This window comes from Tachysurus fulvidraco, chromosome 20 (assembly GCF_022655615.1).
Source record: "Tachysurus fulvidraco isolate hzauxx_2018 chromosome 20, HZAU_PFXX_2.0, whole genome shotgun sequence".
Classification (NCBI taxonomy): Eukaryota; Metazoa; Chordata; class Actinopteri; order Siluriformes; family Bagridae; genus Tachysurus; species Tachysurus fulvidraco.
In genome coordinates, this window is record NC_062537.1 from 21,823,436 (window position 1) to 21,848,435 (window position 25,000).

The 25,000-nt window shown below is 42.3% G+C and overlaps 5 protein-coding genes across 13 annotated transcripts in view; 3 read left to right on the plus strand and 2 right to left on the minus strand.

The window, feature by feature from the left end:
- Window positions 1-5,494, plus strand: part of lin54 (lin-54 DREAM MuvB core complex component) — a 19,035-nt gene extending 13,541 nt beyond the window's left edge. For both annotated transcript variants that reach the window (XM_047804492.1, XM_047804491.1), the window contains exons 4-14: window positions 651-784; window positions 895-1,041; window positions 1,275-1,479; window positions 1,560-1,633; window positions 1,873-2,070; window positions 2,162-2,253; window positions 3,343-3,414; window positions 3,523-3,625; window positions 3,780-3,917; window positions 4,039-4,241; window positions 4,704-5,494. In XM_047804492.1, coding sequence (XP_047660448.1) covers window positions 651-784; window positions 895-1,041; window positions 1,275-1,479; window positions 1,560-1,633; window positions 1,873-2,070; window positions 2,162-2,253; window positions 3,343-3,414; window positions 3,523-3,625; window positions 3,780-3,917; window positions 4,039-4,241; window positions 4,704-4,902 — 1,565 coding nt within the window. In that variant the 3' untranslated portion in view covers window positions 4,903-5,494. The remainder of the gene's footprint in view (window positions 1-650; window positions 785-894; window positions 1,042-1,274; window positions 1,480-1,559; window positions 1,634-1,872; window positions 2,071-2,161; window positions 2,254-3,342; window positions 3,415-3,522; window positions 3,626-3,779; window positions 3,918-4,038; window positions 4,242-4,703) is intronic.
- The window catches only part of adamts6 (ADAM metallopeptidase with thrombospondin type 1 motif, 6), a 351,012-nt gene that overhangs the window by 115,812 nt on the left and 210,200 nt on the right, over window positions 1-25,000 (plus strand). The gene's annotated exons all lie outside the window — the stretch shown is intronic.
- Window positions 10,147-12,288, plus strand: LOC113653041 (ints3 and nabp interacting protein). Of its 2 annotated transcripts, none has more exons than XM_027162432.2 (4): window positions 10,147-10,335; window positions 11,029-11,125; window positions 11,714-11,801; window positions 11,915-12,288. In XM_027162432.2, the coding sequence occupies exons 1-4, from the start codon at window positions 10,311-10,313 to the stop codon at window positions 12,008-12,010; spliced, it is 306 nt and encodes a 101-aa protein (XP_027018233.1). In that variant the 5' UTR covers window positions 10,147-10,310; the 3' UTR covers window positions 12,011-12,288. The 2 variants fall into 2 exon arrangements, with proteins under 2 accessions (XP_027018233.1, XP_027018232.2); XM_027162431.2 differs by lacking the exon at window positions 10,147-10,335 and adding an exon at window positions 10,548-10,867.
- On the minus strand, window positions 12,667-22,965 carry LOC113653039 (uncharacterized protein KIAA1958). Of its 5 annotated transcripts, XM_027162428.2 has the most exons (6): window positions 22,787-22,965; window positions 21,215-22,229; window positions 17,730-17,771; window positions 17,228-17,338; window positions 16,806-17,123; window positions 14,771-15,976 (listed from the first exon to the last, which is right to left on the minus strand). In XM_027162428.2, the coding sequence occupies exons 2-6, from the start codon at window positions 22,212-22,214 to the stop codon at window positions 15,816-15,818; spliced, it is 1,632 nt and encodes a 543-aa protein (XP_027018229.1). In that variant the 5' UTR covers window positions 22,215-22,229; window positions 22,787-22,965; the 3' UTR covers window positions 14,771-15,815. The 5 variants fall into 5 exon arrangements, with proteins under 5 accessions (XP_027018226.1, XP_027018227.1, XP_027018228.1 ...); XM_027162425.2 differs by lacking the exons at window positions 14,771-15,976; window positions 16,806-17,123; window positions 17,228-17,338; window positions 17,730-17,771 and adding exons at window positions 12,667-13,313; window positions 13,751-13,957; window positions 14,198-14,365 and having other exon boundaries at window positions 22,787-22,964; XM_027162426.2 differs by lacking the exons at window positions 14,771-15,976; window positions 16,806-17,123; window positions 17,228-17,338; window positions 17,730-17,771 and adding exons at window positions 12,667-13,313; window positions 13,751-13,957; window positions 14,198-14,365 and having other exon boundaries at window positions 22,816-22,956.
- Window positions 24,844-25,000, minus strand: part of pip5k1ba (phosphatidylinositol-4-phosphate 5-kinase, type I, beta a) — a 17,618-nt gene continuing 17,461 nt past the window's right edge. For both annotated transcript variants that reach the window (XM_047804496.1, XM_047804495.1), the window contains one exon: window positions 24,844-25,000. This exon is cut by the window's right edge and continues 699 nt beyond it. The gene's annotated coding sequence lies outside the window, so the exon portion shown is untranslated.

The window sequence follows — 25,000 nt, forward strand, 5'->3', positions numbered from 1 at the left end:
TTACAGCCCGCAGTGTGCACACACGAGTCTTACAGCCCGCAGTGTGCACACACGAGTCTTACAGCCCGCAGTGTGCACACACGAGTCTTACAGCCCGCAGTGTGCACACACGAGTCTTACAGCCCGCAGTGTGCACACACGAGTCTTACAAGCCCGCAGTGTGCACACACGAGTCTTACAGCCCGCAGTGTGCACACACGAGTCTTACAGCCCGCAGTGTGCACACACGAGTCTAACTGCCCGCCAGTGTGCACACAACGAGTCTTACAGCCCGCAGTGTGCACACACGAGTCTTACAGCCCGCAGTGTGCACACACGAGTCTTACAGCCCGCAGTGTGCACACACGAGTCTTACAGCCCGCAGTGTGCACACACGAGTCTTACAGCCCGCAGTGTGCACACACGAGTCTTACAGCCCGCAGTGTGCACACTGTCTCACTGCTAATGTTTACTTGGAGCTGGATTAAGACCACCTCTCTCACTCACTCACGCACACACACACACACACACACACACACACACACACATACTGTACACACACACACATCGCAAACATTTACCTCTCCCTCTCACACACACACACACACACACACACATAACATTTACCTCTTACACTCCTTTCAGTGAGGTGTTGCTGTCCTTTTCCACAGGAAGGGTTCTGACCCAGAGTACACCAGTGACCCCTCCACGCACCATCACCATTGGAGAGACCATCAACACCACACCTCAGAGTCTCTCCTCCAGCAGCAAAGTGGCCATTTCTCCTCTTAAGTCTCCCAGTAAGGTGTGTGTGTCTCCACACAGTGTAGCAGTCTTTATAGGACCTCACCATGAAACACAGTAAATATACTTAGTGAAATGTTCTGTTTTATTCTCCCTGTGAACCCTGTGTAGGTCACTGTGGCCGCTCAGCCTCCTAACTCTCCTCAGAAACCTGTGGCTGTGCCTCTGAATGTGGCTCTGGGGCAGCAGATCCTCACTGTGCAGCAAACACCTTCTACTTCACCAGCAAAAGCAGGAAGCAGTCAGTCCACTGGCCAGGTATCACACACACACACACACACACACACACACACATGGGTTTTATGGTGGAATTTGGTTAATTGAGTGCATTAAAAATATTGTCGCTGAATGAAAATGGGGGAAAAAATGGAGATGTTGCAGGAAAGATGTGACCTGAACCCACCAAGCATCATGTTTCTCCTCATCATCGTACCTCTGAGTTTGAAGTATGAATATTTCTGGTGTCTGCATGTCTCTGGCTCCTCCCTCAGGCAGTGAAGCCAGTGCAAACTGTGGCAGTGGGTGGAGTTAACACACCTCAGTTTAAGACCATCATTCCCTTGGCCACGCCCCCCAACGTTCAGCAGATCCAGGTACCCGGAAGTCGCTTTCATTACGTACGCCTGGTCACAGCTACCACCGGGAACACGGCCCAGACGGCCAACACCACCACCAACCCCACCACCATCCACAGTGGTAGGTGTGCACACACGTACCTACACGCTGCTGGGGAACTAATTCAAATTTCAAATAATGATTTTTATTTTATTTTTAAGCCAAGCCCATGGTGATGAACACAGCTACAGTGAGAATGTCTGTTCCCATCGTTTCTGCTCAGACCGTCAAGCAGGTAACATCATCACTAAGTCTTTCAGCTCTTTATCAGCTCTACACTAATTACATCACAAGTTATTGATCGGCTGAACAACGTATTCATTTTGTGTGCAATAATTATTAGGATTATAAGTGACGATTGCTACAGCAGCCTAAACAGAATCTGTCTTCACAGCGAGTTGGTTACTCTCGCTCTCTGGTGTCCTTACGATCAGCAGCTCTTTGTTTCTCCTGAATGTGTCATTTTCCTCTCAGGTGGTGCCGAAGCCAATGACCTCAGCAGCTCCGGTGGTGAGCAGCAGCCAGACACAGCAGCGCCTCATCATGCCAGCAGCTCCGCTCCCTCAGATCCAGCCGAATCTTACCAACCTGCCCCCTGGCACTGTGCTCGCTCCGGCTGCGGGCTCGGGGAACATGGGCTACGCTGTGCTGCCAGCGCAGTACGTCACACAGGTGTGTGTCAGTGTGTGTAAGGTCAGGAGATGTGCAGGTCAGGAGATGGACATGTGGCTTAATAACACAGTTATTTGGACTTGTCTTGTAGCTCCAGCAGTCGACGTTTGTGACTTTGGCGAGCAGCTCTGGTTTCTCCACCCCAAGCTCCATCCAGACCCAGGCTAGGCTTCCTCTGAATGGGTAACACACACACACACACACACTATGAATCACATACACAGCTGATCTTAACCATCTTAAATCCAGGAATCTCACAGTTTATAATGACTTTTTGTTAGAAATGTTCAGTTGGTGATTTGACAAATATCACGATGAACTTTACAGAAGATCTGATTGTTAGTCATTTCAGTTTCTTACCCAGATGAATTTAACCCAATATTGTGATGGTCTTGGTTTGTTTTCCTCTCACATTACTGCTGAACATATGATGTATCGGTTGTAGTTATTATGCAGCAGTTTGTCTAAATTTTGGTCTCTGAAATAGGTTTGTGTGTGTTTATAAAATCCAGCTCGTCCCTTTTTAGCTAAATGTTAAAGAAAACATCTTTGACATGATTTCTGAGGATGAGGTCATGACCCTGTGTTTAACGTGAAGGTGTGTAACTCGTCTGTGATGTAGTTTGAAATGACATCTGAATGATATTGTTTGATTACAGATGTACAGTAGAACTGTGGGCTTTTACCGTTAGCCCTCAGTACTGAACATTAGTGTTCATGTTGTGCCTTTACAGCATCACCACCTAGTTAAGGAAGAACTGAATAAACACCATCAGGCCTTAAAAATTAAAAATATTCTTGTTTGCCGTAACCCGACCGACCCTGTCAATTTAGGACCGACTCAATTTTTAAAATTTTTTCATTTTTTTTGCTTTAAGTCCGACCGACTTGCCGGTCTTACTTTTTTTTTTACTCTTCAAACAACTAATACAAAAGCAATAAAATAATATTAACGAGTTCGGGCTCCATAATACATCTAAAGAAGTCATTAAAACAGCTCGACTCCGCTTTAACTTGGCACGAAGTTCTGGAAAAACTGTCCAGCATCAAAATAAGCTTTGCAACGATGCGCCCGAAGGCATGGGGTGAAGACCTGGTCAGTGACGTCACAGTATGCTAATTTGTTTACCTACGTAATCACCATCACCAAAATTGTACTTTTTTTTTTTTACCTACCGACCCATTTTAAGGATGGCCTCCTAATATATTTTATTATTATTTTTACATAATGAAATAAATAACAAGTGATAAGATTTGTTTTGTTTTTTGCAGTTTATCTCCATCAGAGTCGACCTCCAGACCACGAAAGCCTTGTAACTGCACCAAGTCACAGTGCCTGAAACTGTACGTGAGCTCCAACACACCGCACTGTTCTATTCCCTGCAGCTCATCCATCAGTCTCTCTGGGGCTAGAACACATCCACTCATGAATGTGTCTGTTTAATCTTTCAGATATTGTGACTGCTTTGCAAACGGTGAATTTTGTAGCAACTGCAACTGTGTGAACTGCTTCAACAACCTGGACCACGAGAGCGATCGCCTTAAAGCCATCAAGGTACTGAGGATGGTTTCTGTGGTGAAGGATCAGGATCATGTTCCTGATGTGATGTTCGTGTGTTTACAAGTTAAAAGGAGTTTAGAGTTGAGTGACAAGAGATGAACATCGCTTCATGAAGATCCACTAATGATGATTTATTTGACGGCTTCAGGCTTGTTTGGACAGAAACCCGGTGGCCTTCAAGCCCAAGATCGGTAAAGGGAAAGAAGGAGAATCGGAGCGGAGACACAGTAAAGGCTGCAACTGTAAAAAGTCCGGCTGTTTAAAAAATTACTGCGAGTGTTACGAGGTAAGTTTCCTGTCTAACTCTTACACTGTTTTAGCTTTTAAACAAAACACGAGTGTAAACTATAAAGAAGAACCTGATCTGTCTGAAAGCTGTGTGTGTGTGTGTGTGTGTTCTCTCTCAGGCGAAGATCATGTGCTCGTCCATCTGTAAGTGTGTGGGCTGTAAGAACTTTGAGGAGAGTCCTGAGAGAAAGACTCTGATGCACTTGGCTGATGCAGCAGAAGTGCGAGTGCAGCAGCAGACTGCAGCTAAAACCAAACTGTCCTCCCAGATCTCAGACCTGCTGACCAGAACCACGCCGGCCGTCAGCAGCAGCGGTGGGAAGTACGTCTCACTAACCTCAGAGCTGACGAGCGTGCTGAACCTCACTACTCCTTACATTACTGATGGACTTTCAGCAGGATTCATTATAATAACAAGTGTTTTTCCTGCCAGATGTTTATTTACACACTTACTGTCAGATTTAGTAGAGTAGAATTCTCCTGTGGTGTTTAAATAAAGAGAGAGAACTTCACCTTTATTACAGTTATCATAACTGCCTTTGGACTTTTCCTTAATTCTCTTTCTCTCTCTCTGTCTGTCTGTCTCTCTCTCTCTCTCTCTCTCTCTCTGTCTGTCTGTCTCTCTCTGTCTCTCTCTGTCTGTCTCTGTCTGTCTGTCTGTCTGTCTCTGTCTGTCTGTCTGTCTGTCTCTCTCTGTCTGTCTCTGTGTCTCTCTCTCTGTCTGTCTGTCTCTGTGTCTCTCTCTCTCTGTCTGTCTCTCTCTCTCTCTCTCTCTCTCTCTCAGGTTACCGTACACGTTCGTAACGAAGGAGGTTGCCGAGGCGACGTGCGACTGTCTCCTGGAGCAGGCGAGGAAGGCAGACCGTTATAACCAGCCTCATGTGATGGCAGAGAGACTGATCTTGGAGGAGTTTGGTCACTGTCTCCGCAGAATAATCAGCTCTGCTGCTAAAGCAAAGTCAGACTGCTCCATCAACTGCTAGAACCTCACACTGTGGTCCTGTTATGGGCTTCAGTGAGGAACTCATCCTGGTTCAGACATCTCATAACACACACACTGTCCTGTCAGAGTGGTTTCTGAGACGGCGTTTGTGCTTTTGTACAGAGTGAGATTTCTATTAGCCGTGTGTGTGTGTGTGTGTGTGTGTGTGTGTGAGTGTGTTAAAGTGGACACAGAGACAAACTTTGAGAACTGCAAAGGCTGACAGCTTCTTCTGCATTCTCGTGTGTGTGTGTGTGTGTGTGTACAGGTCACTTGTGTAGGACGAATTGATTTTAGTCATTTTTACGCTTGTTATCCTTCTCATTTTAAACCCACAATCATATGTTTCTTTTCCCAAAAAGACTTTATTCAGTGCTTTGTGTCTCTTCTTGCTGTTTATTTACACAGATAACCTCAGCTCAGTAATCATGACTTTATATAACTATACAGTACGTAGCCTTTACTGTAGCCTCTTCAACATGCATCTGTATTTATTTACTACTTATACAGTGAGGAGTCTCGAGTCTGTACAACTGAGTGCTGACTGATGTGAAGGTTAAAGCATTATTACTAAACCCTGTTCATCTCTTTAATCTGTCCGTCTTCTCTCGTCTCTACACCGTGACCGTGAGGTAAACACTGAGTAAGGTGTGTGTGTGTGTGTGTGTGTGTGAGTGTTATCACTAACATTCACACGCCGTAAACAGGAAACACCTTTTTAGTGTAAAGTGACTGATTTCTGAACGTTCACCTGCTGATCAGAAGGTTCTGACCGGTGAGGAAGTAAAACAGGGAATTAAATCCCATCGGTGTGTAAAATGTCACTTATAGAATTATTTCATCTTTTAGGGTAAAATTCAGTTTTTGTTTTCACTTTTAAAAAAGATTTAAAACAATTATTTTCTCGGTGTTTTATCACCATAATAAACACTACAGTAATCACATCACCATGGAGACGCCTTAGACACCTATTCTTCTTTCTCTTTTGGGTTTATGACTTTTTGTTTTTGAGGCAGCACAAAGTGCAGCACTAAAGTGTTCTTTTCCTGTAGAGAAAGCAACAGATTCACTAATCTGGGATTGACAGATCTGTTGGAACAAAGGCAGGAATTTCTGCTGATAAAGTCCGAGTTCACCTGAGTGCAGAGACGCCATCATCTGTAGTAGGTAAAGGGAGCGAGTCAGAGTCAGATACAGGTTTATGTACAAAAATAAAACACGGGATCTGCCTTGAGCTCTAAACAGCTCGTCTGTGTGTGCGCGTGTGTGTGCGCGCGTGTGTCTGCGCGTGTGTCTGCGCGTGTGCGTGTCTGCGCGTGTGCGTGTCTGTGTGTGTGCGTGTCTGTGTGCGCGCTTGTCTGTGTGTGTGTGTCTGCGCGTGTGTCTGCGCGTGTGTCTGTGTGTCTGCGCGTGTCTGTGTGTGCACGTGTCTGTGTGTGCACGTGTCTGTGTGTGCGCGCGTCTGTTGTCTGTGTGTCTGTCTGTCGTGTGTGTGTGTGTCTGTCTGTCGTGTGTGTGCCTGTCTGTCGTGTGTGTGTGCCTGTCTGTCGTGTGTGTGTCTGTCTGTGTCTGTCTGTGTGTCTGTCGTGTGTGTGTGTCTTTGTGTGTGTGTCAGTCGTGTGTGTGTCTCAGTCTGTGTGTGTCTGTCTGTGTGTGTGTCTCTCTGTCTGTCTGTCTCTGTGTGTGTCTCTGTCTGTCTGTCTGTCTCTGTCTTTCTGTCTCTGTCTCTCTGTCTGTGTGTCTGTCTCTGTGTCTGTGTGTCTCTGTGTCTGTGTCTGTCTCTGTTCGTCTGTGTGTCACTGATCAGCATGTGATCCCCTTCCTCGATGTCACACCCCATTACTGTTCTAAAAGGTGGATAAACTACAGAACAGTTGACTCGGTGCTCTGACGTCCTCCTCCTGACTTCAGCCATATTTATAACTCCTCCGTGTCGGTCAGACGAACAGGAGAAACAGTTTCTATTCATATGTGGAGCTGGTGGAGTATTCAGGAGGTGCAGCGTTACGCGTCCTACATGAGCAACACAGTACCTCAAAGTTCCTTTGGGGAAAAGGGCAAAAACAATGTCAAATAATCAGCAATAATGATGAAGGCCAAATAATCAGCATTCTGCCTTTAGAACGTAAGAGAAAAAACGCTTCAGTTTCTAAACAGGAGAAAACTGGGATAAACAAATAACCACCACCTCTATGGAACCTCATTCCCACCTCACTTTAAAAAATTAATAAAAGAGGACGTGATGGTTCAGTGGTTAAGGCTTCGGGTTACTGATCAGAAGGTCGGGGTTCAAGCCCACAACATTAGGTTCTTGATTAAGGCCCTTAACCTCACCTGCTCCAGGAGCATCGCACTATGGCTGACCCTGTGCTCTGACCCCGGGTTCATAATAACCTGGGATATGTGAAAACTTGCAGCATTTCACTGCGTGTCATACTCTGTGTGTGTGTGTGTGTGTGTGTGTGTGTGTGTGTGTGTGTGTGTGACTTTGATTTGATACTTCTGACTTTTTTATGCAATGCTTGTATTTTTCCTCAGAAATGCGCCGTATATTTCATCACTCTGACGTCATTTCGCCCAGTTACTCATTTCGATCTTGCTGTGATGTCATGGACAACATTAGTGTTAGTTTTGTTGTGGTTTTATTGGAGGAGTCACACAACACGAATCTCAGCCGTCGGACTCTTAGGAGAACGTTACAGAGGAGTCGGTTGCGGCTCAGACACAAAACCACATCTTAGGTAGAAACAGGAGCAAAGACAGAACAGCCTGATGACGGTAAAATGATTAATGAACCTGGATGGTGACCATCACCAATGTGACGTTATTTATTCCTCTTTTCTCCGTCACCTTCTTCTTAGCTTCACACAGCCTCACTCATGAGTGGATAACCAGCACAGCTGAGGACAATCAACTACCTGTTAAATGTTAGGTAGGAGGGGGAAAAGCCACAGAAGCAAAAATCCAGCACCATTTAACTGTACAAATACTGTATGTCCCTAGGCAGAGGAAGGTCCTGAGTTCAAACCCTGGCACCACCAAGCTGCTGGGCTCCGAACCCTCAAGTGCTCACTTGTATAAAATAAGATCAATGTTCATGCTCTGAACGTACATAAGTGCTTAAATCTCTAACATTGGATACATTAGTGTGTGTGTGTGTGTGTGTGTGTGTGTGTGTGTGTGTGTGTGTCTTTGTGTGTGTGTGTGTGTCACTCGGTTACAGACTTAAGATACCATGAGTTTAAAACATTGTTCAAAGTTACAATGAAAAAGTGTCAAAGTTTTTTTTTTTTTTTTTGCAAAAAACAAGTGTTTTTGCAAGTGTTAGTGAAGTGTTTCATGAATAAGTAGGTCTATAACCATCATTTGCAGATATCCAGTGCTGTCCGGACCTCTAGGGGAAGTTCATCCCACCCCCTCGGTGCAGAACAGAACAGAGTCTTGTAGTAAACTTCCTTCTTACCCTGAGAGATGGTGGGACGAGTGGGGCAGTGCTGTAGATCTGAGGGTGTGAGGTGCAGTGTGAGGAGTGATGAGGGCTTTGGGGTAAGCGGGAGATGGTCTGGTTTTGGCTTCATAGGTCAGCATCAGTGTTTAAACCTGATGTGTTCAGCTACAGGAGCCAGTGGAGGAACACAGCTGTGTGGTGGTGTGGAGAACTTAGGCAGGTTGAAGACAAGTCACACAGCTGCATTATGGGTCAGTAAACACATCACCTGCAGAGCAGAAACCTGGACTACTTCCAGTCAACCATCTATGGAACTTACAGGAGACCTAAAATTTCCTATTCAGAGCTTTGTTCTCAAAAATAAAAACAATCAGATGATTCACAACTGTTCTTTAACTTGAAGCAATGCCTCCAAACACGCAGCAGTGCAGAATTTCACTCCAACCAACAGGAGCGACACCTGATTCCACTTTAATCAGTTCACCTTCATTTCCAGCCAGCGAAGTCTTTCTCCTGTTTATCTGAAGCTTTAGATCAGAGTCTGTTGTGCTGTGGAGCCTCCGACGTAACAGACAGGTTAAAGTCTGTTAGTATTTAAGTAAATATACTGTAGTTATAAGTATTAACTTTATTATTGTACACATTATTCTCTTATTCATTTTTATTTTACACGATTTCTCTGAAATTATTTCATTTATTATACTTTTTCTTTTGATTTTATTAAAACCAATTATCAGCCTGAATTAAAATAAAATCCAGTTGGAGACATTTTTAATATTAAGGTTTATAATAAAAGAGGCACTCTCTCTCTCTCTCTCTCTCTCTCTCTCTCTCTCTCACACACACACACCTGTACACTGTCTTTAATAAGGATGTAATCTTCAGGATTTCATGATATAATTATTTTGAAACATCAGACAAAGATCTGATATTAATGACTTACAAATTATACAATAGAGGGTTAAGGGCCTTACTCAGGGGCCCAGTATTGGGGCTTGGTGAAGCTGGGATTCAAACTCATGACCTGTGGGTCAGTAGTCCAACAATGTAACCACTGAGCTACCACATCCCCTCCCCAGGTCATCACTGAATCTGATCCGATATGACGGCCTGCTGTTACATGACTGTGACATCTCCAACCATCCGCCCAAACACGACAGTGGGGGTGCCCCTACTCGACACCCCCCCCCCCCAAAAGTAAAGAAAAGAAAACGAAAATGTATGACATAAAACATTCCAAAACTTAGTTTAAATTAAACATATTAAATTATACAGTGTAGTGCTGGTGGTTGGTAGCCTTATTTTTCTGAGGTTTAATTACACAGAATTTATGATAAATTCATTATTTTATAAAATGTCATAAACACGGGGCCCCCTGGCACCATCTCAGGGCCCCCAGTTTGAGAACCACTGGCCCTAGACTACATGTCCTGAGCAGGTGTTGTCAGTGACCCGGGGCCCCTGGCACCATCTCAGGCTCGACTAAGAGCTCCAGGTGAGACGCGCTTGGTTCCTGCACGGTTCCACAGACACGGCGGTGCGGACTGATACAGTTTGTGCGCTGCGGCTTATTAAATATATGATAAATAGTCAAAAAGTTTTTCTGTGTGACAAAAGACCAACATGAGGGACTGTCACGTTAATGCGTGATACTTGAGAGCCCTGTGATGATGATGATGATGATGACGATGATGATGACGATGATGATGATGATGATGATGTAGAGATCATTTTAAAAGTATCACAGACAAAAGAATGACTTCCGTCCTCTAGGTGGCAGTAGAAGTGTGTTAAAAGCCTCCGGTCCGCTAGGTGTCAGTGCGCAGCGCCGGGAAACAAACATAAAAAAAATGAGGAAGAAGTTACGGATCTAAACAAAGCGTGATTCCGATGTCTTTAGATTAATTTGTTCACAGTGACGCAGTTATAAATACATCGGAACCTCGTTCGGGGAAATAAATATGGCTGCAAACCCGCCGGGACCAGGTGCTGTTCGGACTGTGTGTTGTAGCCTTGTGGTTTAGCTAACGAGCTACGAGCTAACGCGCTACGAGCTAACGCGCTACGAGCTAACGCGCTACGAGCTAACGCGCTACGAGCTAACGCGCTACGAGCTAACGCGCTACGAGCTAACGCGCTACGAGCTAACGCGCTACGAGCTAACGCGCTACGAGCTAACGCGCTACGAGCTAACGCGCTACGAGCTAACGCGCTACGAGCTAACGCGCTACGAGCTAACGCGCTACGAGCTAACGCGCTACGAGCTAACGCGCTGACGCGAATCAGAATCAGGTTTATTATTAAGTTTGTTGACTCACACAAAGGAATTTAGCTCCAGATTTTAATTACAGACATAAAGAACTTTACTTCAGACATTTAGCTTTTTTTACTTTAATGTGACAATCAAACTCTGATTCACCAAAACAATGTTAATAATAATTTGACCGCCATAATATTCTTTATTAAATTGTTATAATGCGTTATAACGTTGAAAGCGCTCTTTTAAGGAGGAATAAAGGTGACTAATAAATAAGCATTTATTATTTACTTTGTTTTTCCTTTCAGTTTTTAGTATTTAAATATGTGTTTGGTCAGATTCTTTCACACACAATTCTGCTTATTATTATTATTATTATTATTTCATGCAGTGTTTAATTGTGCGTTTTTTGCCTCTTGTAGGATTTCAGAATAAAAACAGAGTGGCGATTTTAGCTGAGCTGGATAAAGAGAAGCGACGCCTGATCCAGAGTCAGTCCATGAACAATCCAGGAGCCACGTAAGGCTTTTTTTGTTTTGTTTGGTTTTACAGCTGAGTACAAAAGTTTACACACCCCATAAGTGGTTACACTCCTCTTTCTGAATGTGTTAAACTTCATCTAATAAACTTACAGCTTCAGTCAGACTGAGAGACTCAGTGCGGCTTCACAGACAGTACAAAGTTGCTCAAAACTAAATGTCTTCCACCAGCTTAAGTTTAATATACTAAGTTTACTACAAGACTCTGTTCTGTTCTGCACCGAGGGGGTGGGATGAACTTCCCCTAGAGGTCCAGACAGCGGAGTCACTGGATGTCTTCAAACGATGGTCGGAGACCTGCTTCTTCATGAAACACTTCACTGACACTTTCTCCTGTTAGTTATGTGTGTTTTAAACAAAACTCTTTAAACAGTGTTTTAGTCTCGTCGTATCTTAAGCACCAGAGTTAAAGTATTTAATGATAGAGACTTAAACACTTTTGTACGTGGCTCTGGATAAGACTCTGTCACATGCTGTAAACGTAGCTGATTTACACCATCAGCTCTGAGGTGTAATTGGATTTAATCTGCACTGTGATCATGAGGGAAACTTTCTCTTGTCTCCGCAGGATTCCACTCTCCAGACCGCCAGTGAAGGAGTTTCGGGATCACGCGGAGCAGCAGCACATCGCCGCTCAGCAGAAAGCAGCTTTACAGGTGGGATCTCAGCTGAAGAGTTTTACTGTGTCAGTATAATGAAATTCTCAGTTTATGTATTAGAATTTATTAGATGTAAAGCATCTGAAAGTCTTTTGTTTTTAACATTTCAGCACGCACATGCTCACTCTTCAGGCTACTTCATCACACAGGACTCGTCATTTGGGAACCTGATCCTTCCTGTGCTGCCTCGACTCGATGCAGAGTGACGATGAACAACACAGTTGTTAAAAAGACACTTTTCATTCTACAGAAAAACTCACTTTAACAGCAGGGCTTAAAGACAGAATCTCCTGTAGCTTCCGGTCTGATTTTAGTCTTTAATGATGGTATGATTTTCTATTTAATATAAAATAAAGAAACGTCGACTGCAGCTGATGCCGGTCATCTGTTTGATGCACTGAGTGCAGATGAACGGATGAAACCTGGGCTGAAACATTAATCTTTCCTGTAACATTAATCTTAAATTAAAAAAGGTTTACAAATCCTTTTGTGATGTAGCTTCTTTATTATTTATTAATTTAACCATCACTGTGCTAGAAGCTGTTAATCAGCCATTTAATTAATAACCAAAACATAAATCTGTGTCTGTCAGGTGAAAAAAAGGTCAGCATTTTATTTGTTCTTCAAATTAAACTTTTCTGATTAAACCTGTAATTGAAATGTTTTAAGATAGATTGAAATGTGAATGTCAAGTTACTGAGTTGATGTACACAGACTAACAGGAGGAAGGGGAGGAGTTTCTATAGTGGGAGTGGTTTATAATTTGCATATTCATAAAGTTCACCTTTGTGCTTGTTTTCTTGTCTTAGGCTCGTGATTTTTATCTGTAGAAGTGACTTTGAGGCACTCAGTGACACATTAGTGCAAGAAATTGACTTTATTGTGGATTTTATTATTGCATGCCTGTGAAAGCACCTTGTGTGTGTAATCAAGACTCAACAACGTGAAGTAAAAATACCGTGTGTGTGTGTGTGTGTGTGTGTGTTAGATAGGCATGCAGTGAGAATTTAAACCGTGTGTGTGTGTGTGTGTGGTGAGGTCAACACTGGTCCACATCTGGCACAAAATTAATGAGAGACATTAAACCATCATCTCTGATACTGTAGTGTAAATATTCATATTTAGACTAAAAACAGGGAGTTTATTAAAGTCAGGAAGAGTTTTAGTGCATCACTGAGGGAAAGGGCTGATGCTGAATGCTTTATTTGCTGACGATGGGTAAAAGCTCTCCCTTGGCCTTCATGGCTTTAATCTTGGCCTTGATGTTCTCGTCCATGGCCTGTCTGCACCTCACGGCGTAGTGTGCCAGCGTCTCCTCCTTCTCGTCCCACGGAGGCAGAGCGTGGAAAACCTCCGGTGCAGCCAGGCTGAGCTCCGCGATGGCCGCCGTCCTGGAGATGGTGTTCCGGTCCACTCCAACTCGGTCAAAAGCCACCTTCATGGAGACGCTACGGCGGAATTCCTGCAGAGCCGTCATGTAGCGCGCGATCACGCCAACCACGTTCTTCACTGTGGGGAACAGACGAGAACACGGGTCACTGCATCCAGCACAGATGACCAACAAGTCAACATCGACACAAGCGCACCGTTATTTCTCTCCTGTGCAGTCACATTTAAACACATCTGACTTGCTGCATTTTAGATGTTTTACCTTTTCCTCACACTGATGTGAATGTGGTGTGGTGTTTAAAGCTACACCCTGCACTTCCTGTCACAAACATCCAGTAATGTGGAAATACTAAAAACACTTTAAAACAAACAAAGTGTCAAAAACCTTTAGGAGGAATTATATATTACAGTAACTAATATAATTAATGTAATAATAAACGTTAATAAAAACAGCTGAAGAATGTTGTTTGTATCTCAGTAGTGTTCAGTTCTGCTCTGATGATTAAATCACTAACAGATCCTCGTCCTGTGTTTTGGAGTGTTAAATCCTCACGTACTCCTGACGCGGGTGTTCTCTCCGTCACGGCTCCTCTTCGAGGAGATCTTGATGGTTCTCTGTCGGTCCAGAGGGTGAACCTCCACCTCCTCGAACGAGTCGAACAGCGCCGGAGACTCAAACGGAGCTCCTTCATCAGGAAATGAGCCGATCAGCTGATGAGAACTTCCTGCCTCCATTTGACTGGAAGGATGAACTCGTCTCTTATCTGACACAGAGGATTAAACTGCTTTAGACACACAGCATCCATCATCATCATCATCATCTCCTCCTCTCTTCTCCACGAGCCCTTCTACAGCTCAGAACCTCATCACACACAATCTGCGCTGGTCCACTGTTTACACCGTGATACTGTTCCCAGATTACCTCATAAGATGGACATTGATGCCCACATTCCCTGTTTACGTGAAGTACAGCTGCACTGAGTGGTAGATGTTGAGGTCAGTACCTGGGCGGAGTTGGTCCTGGAGGAACTCGCAGATGAGCTCAGCTTTCTTGGTGAGTTCCTGCTGCAGCAGCTCTTTATCCTGCTTTAGGCTGCTGATGGTTTCTCCCAACATCATGCTTTTATTCCTCTCCACCTGAAGCAGAGCCTTCAGCCTCTCAATCTCATACACTGCCACACACACACACACACACACACACACACACACACACACACACACACACACACCATGAGGATGATCTGAACACTGATCTATAAGCTGGACACAACACACTGACTCATTATGTTTTTGCACTTTTATATAAACCTCTTCATTGATTTTTTTGCAAATATTGTGTTAGATAATAAATCCTAACGCCAACAAAGCATCAAATATCAAAACCGATTATTTACACATCTAAAATAAATACAGACTGTAGCACTGAATCAATCACCGGTTTTTATGGAGCACGAATTATAAACATTTCTAATTGTTTTCAGGTGTTTTTAGTTTTCACCTTTCAGTCTTTACCTCATGAAATAGAGCCAAAAGTCTAATAGAATTCTCAAAGAGAAAAGATAAACGAGTGGAACACATTCAGACCAAACTGTTTATCACCTGATGTCACACCACAACACACACACACAAGTAAAACTTACACATTAACAAGATCATTAAAACAATTAAAAACACGTGAAAGTTTAATCACATGAACAGAGTCCTGTGTTTCTGTACAAAACCCAAATATATCTGAAGCAGAACCAGTTGTACAAAATAATACACATAAAAGATCAGACACTGAAAAATCTCCACATTATTAGTTTACACCATGAACACTAGTCCCATGTTAAACAGATAATAAAATAGCACGAAATTTGCTACAAAGTTCACAAAGAAACTTTTATAAAACCCTAAAACCATCTCTACACCGTCGTGATAAAAACTCAGCGTGATTCCTCATAAAAGTCCACAATAATCTATTTCTATTTTCACTTAAGGAACTTTAGAATTTGAATCCTGATCATTCAAAAGTATCTGTGCTGAGTGGGAGGGGTTTCTCTCTCTGTCCTGTCAATCACACGGACACTAGCCAATCACGAGTGAGTCGATCTGTGAGCTCATGTATGTGGAACATGATCACATCCTGACCAATCAGGACAATGCTGCTGAAAATCTACTCCGACTCGTCATCGGTTCATCTGCTGGTCTGACTGGTCACCATGTTTAGCCGTATGTCACGTCACTGATCGTTCCACAGAAATCCTACAAAACTCCAACCATCCGTTCCTCAGCTGTGTCTCCGATGGACGGACAACCTGAACACGACCGAGATGTCCAGCTTGTGATTTTCTAAAGCTACAGAGAAGACAAACATCCTCCTCATCAGCAGATACGAGCTACGAGAGGAAAGATTTCTGTTCTGGTTACACCATCACATGACGTAGCAGCGACGGCGCAGATACACGGATCTTGTTTCACTTCTCACGGCAGTGACTGCGACGTTTCTGTTCTGGAGAACATGCATCACTGATGTGATAAACACGTGATGGAGCTTTAAAATGTTTTTATAAACAGCTGTAAGAGATGTAGAGAAGAAATTTAACACGTTTCACTCCTGTACATTTACAATGGCGTCTAAACTCAGATATACGACGGTCCAGACTTGTGGAACAGATACGGCCCCTGAGCTAACTTCTTCCTCTGGCCGATTCTCAGTCTGCACTTGTTGATGCACGCTTTCTTAAGCTTCGCAGATTCCACCGGCGTCCATCCGTCCAGTGTGGAACACCGCAGGACGTATGCTGTGGAGGGAATAAAACCAGTTGATTGAAGAAAAAAAATTTAGATAAACTCAAGATTGCATCAGTCTCCACAAATATTTTTCTGATTGGTGTTCAGGTGTTGATCGGTTCTGTAGAACAGCAGCTTGGCTGTAGCTCAGGTTTATATTAATGTACTCGTTTCCATAGTAACAGATCATTCACAGGGAGTTGAGAGTGTGTGTGAGTTTGTAATTGTTGATATTGTGGATTTCCCTGTGGTGTGTGTGTGTGTGTGTGTAGGAGTCTCCAGGACAGGAGTTTAACCCTCTTTGTGGTTTCTCACTAACACTACAAACTGAGATTAACGTCTAACACAGAACACACACACACACACACACACACACACACACACACACACACACACACACACACACTCACCTGTAACTATAAATATATAAATCATGAAGTTCATAAAAATGATAATAGTAAACTGCAATAAAACACTTAAGGGACTTGTTGTTAGAGGAAAATAATCACGTTGCCATGGCGACTGTAACTTCATCAGACGACTCTGATTTATTCCCCTTACAGCAGAATTTATGTGCAACTCGAACTGATTATAATTATTGTTATATGGAAAAGTTTTCACACCCTTAAATATTAGTTACATATTTTGTGTAAAACAAAAACAACATACATACAAACTGCTGTAAAGTTATTGTATTAAAAAAATCGAATAAATAAAAAAATCTGTTTATTATTAGACTACAGCACGTGTAGAATTTGCACTACAGAGCTGCTGTTCTTAGTAAATTCATCAACACCTTCTGACCAATCAGAATTCAGAGCTACTTATTGCATCACCTACATATAATCCCATCAACTTTTCTTCTGTCCAGGATTTTTTTCCCATCCGGCACTTTGCCCCTTTTTCCGAAAGCCACGGCTCCGATGAGGTCCTCCTCGGTGAAGAAGTGTTCGAACAGCAGGTGGAAGAGCCTCATGCTGTCCTGACGAGACTCCTGGTGGATGCAGGCCAGTTTATACGGAGGGAGGAACAGTCCAGAACCTGGAAACAGTTCCTGTTCTCCTGGACGAGGAGGGCTGTGAACCTGCACGTGGGTCTGCTCGTGGAACCTGAGAACCCGTGAGATCACCACTTGGAGGTTCCGTAATGTTACAGGATCTGTCCAGTTAAAGAATAATAAAATGCAATAAAAATCTACATAATTCTTAGTGTCTGAAATAATTAATTTACTGTAAAATTAAAAAAGTCTAGGTGAATCTCACCCACGCTGGTGATGTAGTCCTCCAGCTGCTTCCTCTCTTCTGACTGACTCTCAGCGTTGGGACAGAGCTCCGACGTGGACGGCCAGAACGATTCCTCCGAGCTCAGACATCCTGCGATCAAGTTTAACACTCAATTCAGCTCAGACTATATTACAGCTTTGTTAACAACAATTACTGCGTGACATTTAAAAAAGAAAAGAGTGTTGCTGAAACGTGTGTGTGTGTGTGTGTGTGAAGAGACGATCGGTTGGAATTTTTGTTTAATCCAATTACTCCATGGCGTCCTTACTGTTACTGAGCACTCGTTACACAGTGTACTGGGGTTGTGTGAGATGCAGAGTAAAAAAAAAAAAAAAAAAAAGCATTTTCAACAAAGAAATTGGAAATGTTTTATTTGCAATTATGCAAAACTTCATCCAAATTATTTTCCTTTTAAACACAAAAAGCTAAAGATCACAGCAAATACAACTAAAGTATAACAGAAAAGTCTTACACAACTAACCCTGAGAGGCATTCAGGACCATTACGCTGTCTTCTTCCCAACCTGTAAACATCATCACAGCACATTTTACACAAAGAAATAACACAGCACACATTCCACTAATTCTAAAACTCCGTGCAGAAACAGAGTGATGATGAAGACACTAAAATCCACTCACCGTTTCTTATCTCGCCGTTATAAAGGAAGCCGTCTGTTTGTCATCTGCCATAAAATTAAAAACGTCCTCAGAGCCTCTTGAGGAAAAAAAGTCCTTCATTTTTAGAGTTTAATAAGATCCAAGTCAAGTTTTTCTTTAAACCGATCAGCTGCTTCATCGTTCAGGTCTTCTTCATGTTCCATAACAACTAGATCTCATATATTGTAAATCCCACACAGATTCTCTCATATGTTCTATAATATATATTTATAAAATATTATAACGTGGAATAAGAAATATTATCTCGCACTTGTTAAATGCCAGAGAGGGATTAAAGTTCTCTGTATAATTTTTGGGTAAATGAAAGTCTCAGGGTGTTAAATTATAAGGATACTGACTGCTGATGTAGTGAGTCTCACATCATGGAGTTAAGGAGACATTATACAGAGTTTTCAGGTTAAAAACAGATGTTTTCTCCCTGTGTGTTTTTTCGGACAGGTTTAAAGGTGCAGTGCACGATGTTTGAAAGCCAATGTTGACATTTGAAATCACCAAAACAAACATGCCCCTAACCCAAGTGGGTGTGACCCCTGTTTTGATAGCTCCGCCCACACATACATACGTAACCCAAGCAAACATGATGGGGGAACCTGCTGTGGCGGCTGGCCGAGGGGAGATTTTTTATCAGTAAATGAACACAATGAGTAACACTGTGGTAATACAGATGTGTTTGTGTGGTACTGTGTGTTGTAGTAGTGTGTGTTGTAGTAGTGTGTGTTTGTAGTACTGTGTGTTGTAGTACTGTGTGTTTGTAGTACTGTGTGTTTGTAGTACTGTGTGTTTGTAGTACTGTGTGTTTGTAGTACTGTGTGTGTTGTAGTAGTGTGTGTGTTGTAGTAGTGTGTGTTGTAGTAGTGTGTGTGTTGTAGTAGTGTGTGTGTTGTAGTAGTGTGTGTTGTAGTAGTGTGTGTTGTAGTACTGTGTGTTTGTAGTACTGTGTGTTGCAGTACTGTGTGTTGTAGTACTGTGTGTTTGTAGTAGTGTGTGTGTTGTAGTAGTGTGTGTGTTGTAGTAGTGTGTGTTGTAGTAGTGTGTGTTGTAGTAGTGTGTGTGTTGTAGTAGTGTGTGTGTTGTAGTAGTGTGTGTGTTGTAGTAGTGTGTGTGTTGTAGTAGTGTGTGTGTTGTAGTAGTGTGTGTTGTAGTAGTGTGTGTTGTAGTAGTGTGTGTTGTAGTAGTGTGTGTGTTGTAGTAGTGTGTGTTGTAGTAGTGTGTGTGTTGTAGTAGTGTGTGTGTTGTAGTAGTGTGTGTGTTGTAGTAGTGTGTGTTGTAGTAGTGTGTGTTGTAGTACTGTGTGTTTGTAGTACTGTGTGTTTGTAGTACTGTGTGTTTGTAGTACTGTGTGTTTGTAGTACTGTGTGTTTGTAGTACTGTGTGTTGTAGTACTGTGTGTTGTAGTAGTGTGTGTTGTAGTAGTGTGTGTTTGTAGTACTGTGTGTTTGTAGTACTGTGTGTTTGTAGTACTGTGTGTTTGTAGTACTGTGTGTTTGTAGTACTGTGTGTTGTAGTACTGTGTGTTTGTAGTACTGTGTGTTGTAGTAGTGTGTGTTTGTAGTAGTGTGTGTTGTAGTAGTGTGTGTTTGTAGTAGTGTATGTTTGTAGTAGTGTATGTTTGTAGTAGTGTGTGTGTTGTAGTAGTGTGTGTGTTGTAGTAGTGTGTGTGTTGTAGTAGTGTGTGTGTTGTAGTAGTGTGTGTTGTAGTAGTGTGTGGTTTAGTAGTGTGTGTTGTAGCGTGAGGTTTAGCTCTGTTTCACACGGAAGACCTTCAGTTCTCTCCAGCGCTGGAAAGCTGATCCTATATTAACACGTCCTACATCTTGTCCTTATCGTAAGTCTTTCTTCTCTTTCTTTCTTTGTTTTTATCCTCCATGTCGATGTTAAAACCGCTTTCTGCGGTAGAGAGTGTTCTGCGCACTGAACACTCTCCCCGCCCATATCGATAAGACACGCCCCTTTATGCTAATGTTACACATGCACACTGAACACTCTCTCCACCCATATAGACAAGACACGCCCCTTTATGCTAATGTCAGACATGCGCACTGAAAACTCTCTCTGCCCATATCGACAAGACACGCCCCTTTACGCTAATGTCAGACATGCGCACTGAAAACTCTCTCCGCCCATATCGACAAGACACGCCCCTTTATGCTAATGTCAGACATGCACACTGAACACTCTCTCCACCCATATAGACAAGACACGCCCCTTTCTGCTCATTGGCTACACATTTGTTTTGTTTGTCAGCCTGACTCAGTTTTCTAAAGCATTTCTCAAACATCCTGCACCCCACCTTTAAAACTGTCATGAAAGACTGACTTAAAGGTGCAAGAGTCATTTCTTTACTTCCTGTTTTCATGAACAAACTTCAAAATGTGTGAAACGTGACACAAGATATTACGTTTTTTTTTTTTTACTACTACAAACACCTCCTCAGTACATGTGATAGCTCAGTGGTTTAAGGTGTTGGACTACAGATCTGAAGGTTGTGTTTGAATCCCAGGACCACCAAGCTGCCTCTGCTGGGCCTCAAATTCTCACTTGTAAAAAACATTCGATCCTGGAGATGGCTCTTTGCCCACATGGGTGGGGTTGAGTGTGGGGTCAAGATGTATAAAGAGAGCTAAGGTTACTATGACGAGATTTCGCTGTTAAATGTCATTTCAGCGATGGAATTACTGTTCTTGAGGTAGTTGTGCATCTCTACTCGTATTCAGTATCCAGAACTACTAGTTAGTACTAGTTAGTACTGCTGCTGTACTGTGTGAAGATTTGATCTGACGTGTGTTTCATCTGAACACCGACACTGTCCCCGTCGTACAGCCGCAGATTCACATTTCTATTTTACAGAAGTGTAACTGAGATATTTATTAACCTAAACTATATAGGCCATATAGGCTTCAGTTCTGCACAGGGTTTCTTTCTTCTTTTTAATTTTCTAACTCACTCAGACTAAAGACAGTGGGACATTTGTTCCATCACAACTACATTTTCTAAAACTTTTCCAAACCGTTCAGGTTGTGATTCCCAGTTTGTTTAAACATTCACTGGATGCATGAGAAAATAAAGGGAAAAATTGTCAAATGAATCAAATATTCACTCAAATGAATCACTTAATTCAACAGGTAAATGAATCAAATAAACACTCAAAACAACTCAAATAAATCACTTATATTAATCACTTAAAATGGAGTTAACTAATCTGAGTCATGTTTTAAATATCAGAACCTTTATCCAGGAGACCAGACCGTAAAACCTACTAAACCTTGTCTAGAGTATGTAATGTCATTACCTGTGTCACCTTTGGGCTCGGCACTGAGACTCTGTGCTGCTAAAATGTCCATTTCAGGGTGCACTACACCCGAGGGATCCTCAAAAGGCAGGCTGAAATCCCCGTTAGGAAGCACCTCCACCATGTCACTCCTTCCTGGTTGGCTCAGAGACGACGTGCTCTGGTTGTTCCCAGGGATCATGTGCGAGTTCATGTGTGTTCTGCTTTGTGAGCCACTGATCGGCGTGTGCAAGTGTTTGGTCGCAGATGAGGAGGAGTTCTCCGGTGGTGAGGAGGACACGCCCAACAGATCTCTGTCCTCCAGTAGCTGTGGATTGTGTGGTGCTGAAGTTCTGGATGAAGGTCTGATCTGAGAGTTTGGTTTGGGTGACTGGGAGATGCTGGATGATGGAGCACCCTCTGAGGCAGCTTGTGCATTAGCCACCGTGTAATAGTCTTCAGCTCGCTCTTGCTTGATTTTCTTTGTGCCTGGATCGGTAGAGTCGTCCGAGCTAGGGCCCTTAGAGCTTCGCTTTCTGGGCGTGACCCTGGGCTCTGAATCACCCTCTTCATCGGTGGCGGAGGACTCACACACGATGTCGAATAGGTGCTCCTCTGTGTTATCATCCATCTCAGATGGCTCACTGCAATTGGAGAAGTCGTACGAGTCTTGGGTCTGGTTCGAGTCACCTTTGCTTGTTTTGGCTGCGCTGCTGTGGAACCTCTGTGTCGAGCTGCTCTGCATGGACGCTGCTCCCTGCATCAGAGATTCGGTACTGATCCCACGACTGCTGCGCTCATAACACAGTCGATCCTTGTGTGCTGTTTTACAGGAGGAGGTTAAGGGCCAGTGGTAAGCATGACCGGCGCTGCAACCCCACAGTGCTGTCAGGTGTCCGTGAGCTCCCTCCGTCAACAAGTGCTTCAGGCTCGGGATGAGTGTGCAGATCGTCCCGTGACTGTGTGCCCATTTCACCAGTTTAGACAAACTGTCAGCTGAGGTGTGTAAACAGTCCCCCATGATCTGCGTCCTCACCTGAGAACAAACACCATCACATTCAATCTTAATGAAATCACAGCTGATATAATGTCAGTGTCCCAGATGGGAAACAGACCTACAGCTTGGAAGAGAAAAAAAACTGACAAATAATGTTTTATTATTATTTATTATAATTGATATAGAAGTAATATAGAACAACACAAAGTAATGATATACAGAAGCTTAAACAGGTGATTTTCACATTAAACATAACGGTGTATTACAGATAAATGTGTAACAGCAGCTTAGCTGAAGATGTCCACAACTTACTGACGAATTTTATCGTAGAATTATTGTCCATTTATTTAAGGACACCATGTTTTTTATCCCAAACCTGAGCTATAAACTGTGAGGTACAGCTTTAGCTCCAATGCTAATCATTCAGCTAAAGTCAACAAGCTCCTTATGTCTTTTGTGTCGCTAAATAAAATCTATTAAACCGCTTTAATATGGAGTCCGAGTCCAACAGCTAGTCAGTCAGGTTAGCTAGCAGGCTAATGAACTAATACGGCTTAACAAAGAGCGATAGCATCAAAGCTAACAGACGTATTTACCTTCACACAGGAGATTAAACAGAACTCACATGTGCTGCTATTTTAACTCTTCTTCAGTCTTAAACAATAATTAGTTCCTTTTCATCGTCGCTTTTTACACTTAAAAACATATATGACGGTTTTTTACCACAAACAAAAACGGACTCTTTAGCGCTTAAGGATGACTTTTACTTAACGTCACTTCCGGTTACGAATTTCTGTGACTTTTCATTTAATTATTAAATCCAAAATACTTTTGATAATAAAATAATAAAGTGATCATAACGGGATAATAAGCGGTTATTTTCATAGGAATATTGACGCTTTATTGAACTTGTCGGTAAATAATAAAAATGGCTGAACGTCTTTCCTATAAACAGTTTACTCACTAAGAAGTGCATAAAGTGTTTATACACTAAGTGCATAAAGTGTTTATACACTAAGTGCATAAAGTGTTTATACACTAAGTGCATAAAGTGTTTACACTAAGAAGTGCATAAAGTGTTTACACTAAGAAGTGCATAGTGTTTACACACTAAGAAGTGCATAAAGTGTTTACTCACTAAGAAGTGCATAAAGTGTTTACACTAATAAGTGCATAAAGTGTTTATACACTAAGAAGTGCATAGTGTTTATACACTAAGTGCATAAAGTGTTTATACACTAAGAAGTGCATAAAGTGTTTACACACTAAGTGCATAGTGTTTACACACTAAGTGCATAAAGTGTTTATACACTAAGTGCATAAAGTGTTTATACACTAAGTGCATAAAGTGTTTACACTAAGAAGTGCATAAAGTGTTTACACTAAGAAGTGCATAGTGTTTACACACTAAGAAGTGCATAAAGTGTTTACTCACTAAGAAGTGCATAAAGTGTTTACTCACTAAGAAGTGCATAAAGTGTTTACTCACTAAGAAGTGCATAAAGTGTTTACACTAAGAAGTGCATAAAGTGTTTACACACTAAGTGCATAGTGTTTACACACTAAGTGCATAAAGTGTTTACACACTAAGAAGTGCATAAAGCGTTTACAGACTAAGAAGTGCATAGTGTTTACACTAAGAAGTGCATAAAGTGTTTACCCTAAGAAGTGCATAGTGTTTACACACTAAGAAGTGCATAAAGTGTTTACACACTAAGAAGTGCATAGTGTTTACACACTAAGAAGTGCATAGTGTTTACACACTAAGAAGTGCATAAAGTGTTTACACACTAAGAAGTGCATAAAGTGTTTATAATATGTACCAGAGACCATATAGATGGAACAGGATGACAGGTCATTATTATTTGTAGCTGTAATGATTTCATAAATTATTTCAATGGGAAACATTTATAACATCAGGCATAAAATTCAGACCATTATACCAAACACTTATTTCACTAATTTATTTTTATTCTTATTTTCTTCTTCTTCTTTTCCGTCCTTCTGTAAAGCTGCTTTGAGACAATGGGAAATTGTTAAAAGTGCTATAGAAATAAATTGAATTGAACTGAATATAAACAATGACAGGTCCTGTGTACTGTTGTTTTACACCACAGTCGTGAACAATGAAACAGCATTGCACTTTAACACACACGAGTAATATAGATAGACATTTGACATATTGTTGGTGTCCCATGAAATTTGCTCCGATTTTTCTTCCATCTGCAGTTCAGCTGAAAGTCTCTGAATGGTTTAAGGTGTTAAAGACAATGATGGTCAGTGCAGAAACAATCAGTCCTCATGTAAAGCAGTGTTACTAATCTCTCTCTCTCTCTCTCTCTCTCTCTCTCTCTCTCTCTCTCTCTCTCTCTCTCTGTGTGTGTGTGTGTGTGTGCGTGTGTGTGTGTATGTGTGTGCGTGTGTGTGTGTGTGTGCGTGTGTGTGTGTGTGCGTGTGTGTGTGTGTGTGTGCGTGTGTGTGTGTGTGCGTGTGTGTGTGTGGTGGAGCACGTGCACCCTCTGCTGGAACAAAACAGAGTCTTTGGTCTCAGTTTGTGATTCTTGCTCTGTAAATAAAGTTTAAAGCACTGATGTAGGATCAGTGTTAAACTGTGTGTCCTGTAAACTCACAAACAAAACAAAAATGCTTCATATTTAGTTTATATTTTTCAGTTTATTTATTCTTTCTTAATTTTCTTTCTATTTCATCTTTCTTTCATCTATTCTTTATAAGGTCGTATATACTGCCACCTAACGGTCAACATGGGAATGACCGAGAACATTTCTTTTTATCAGATTGATGGAGATTGT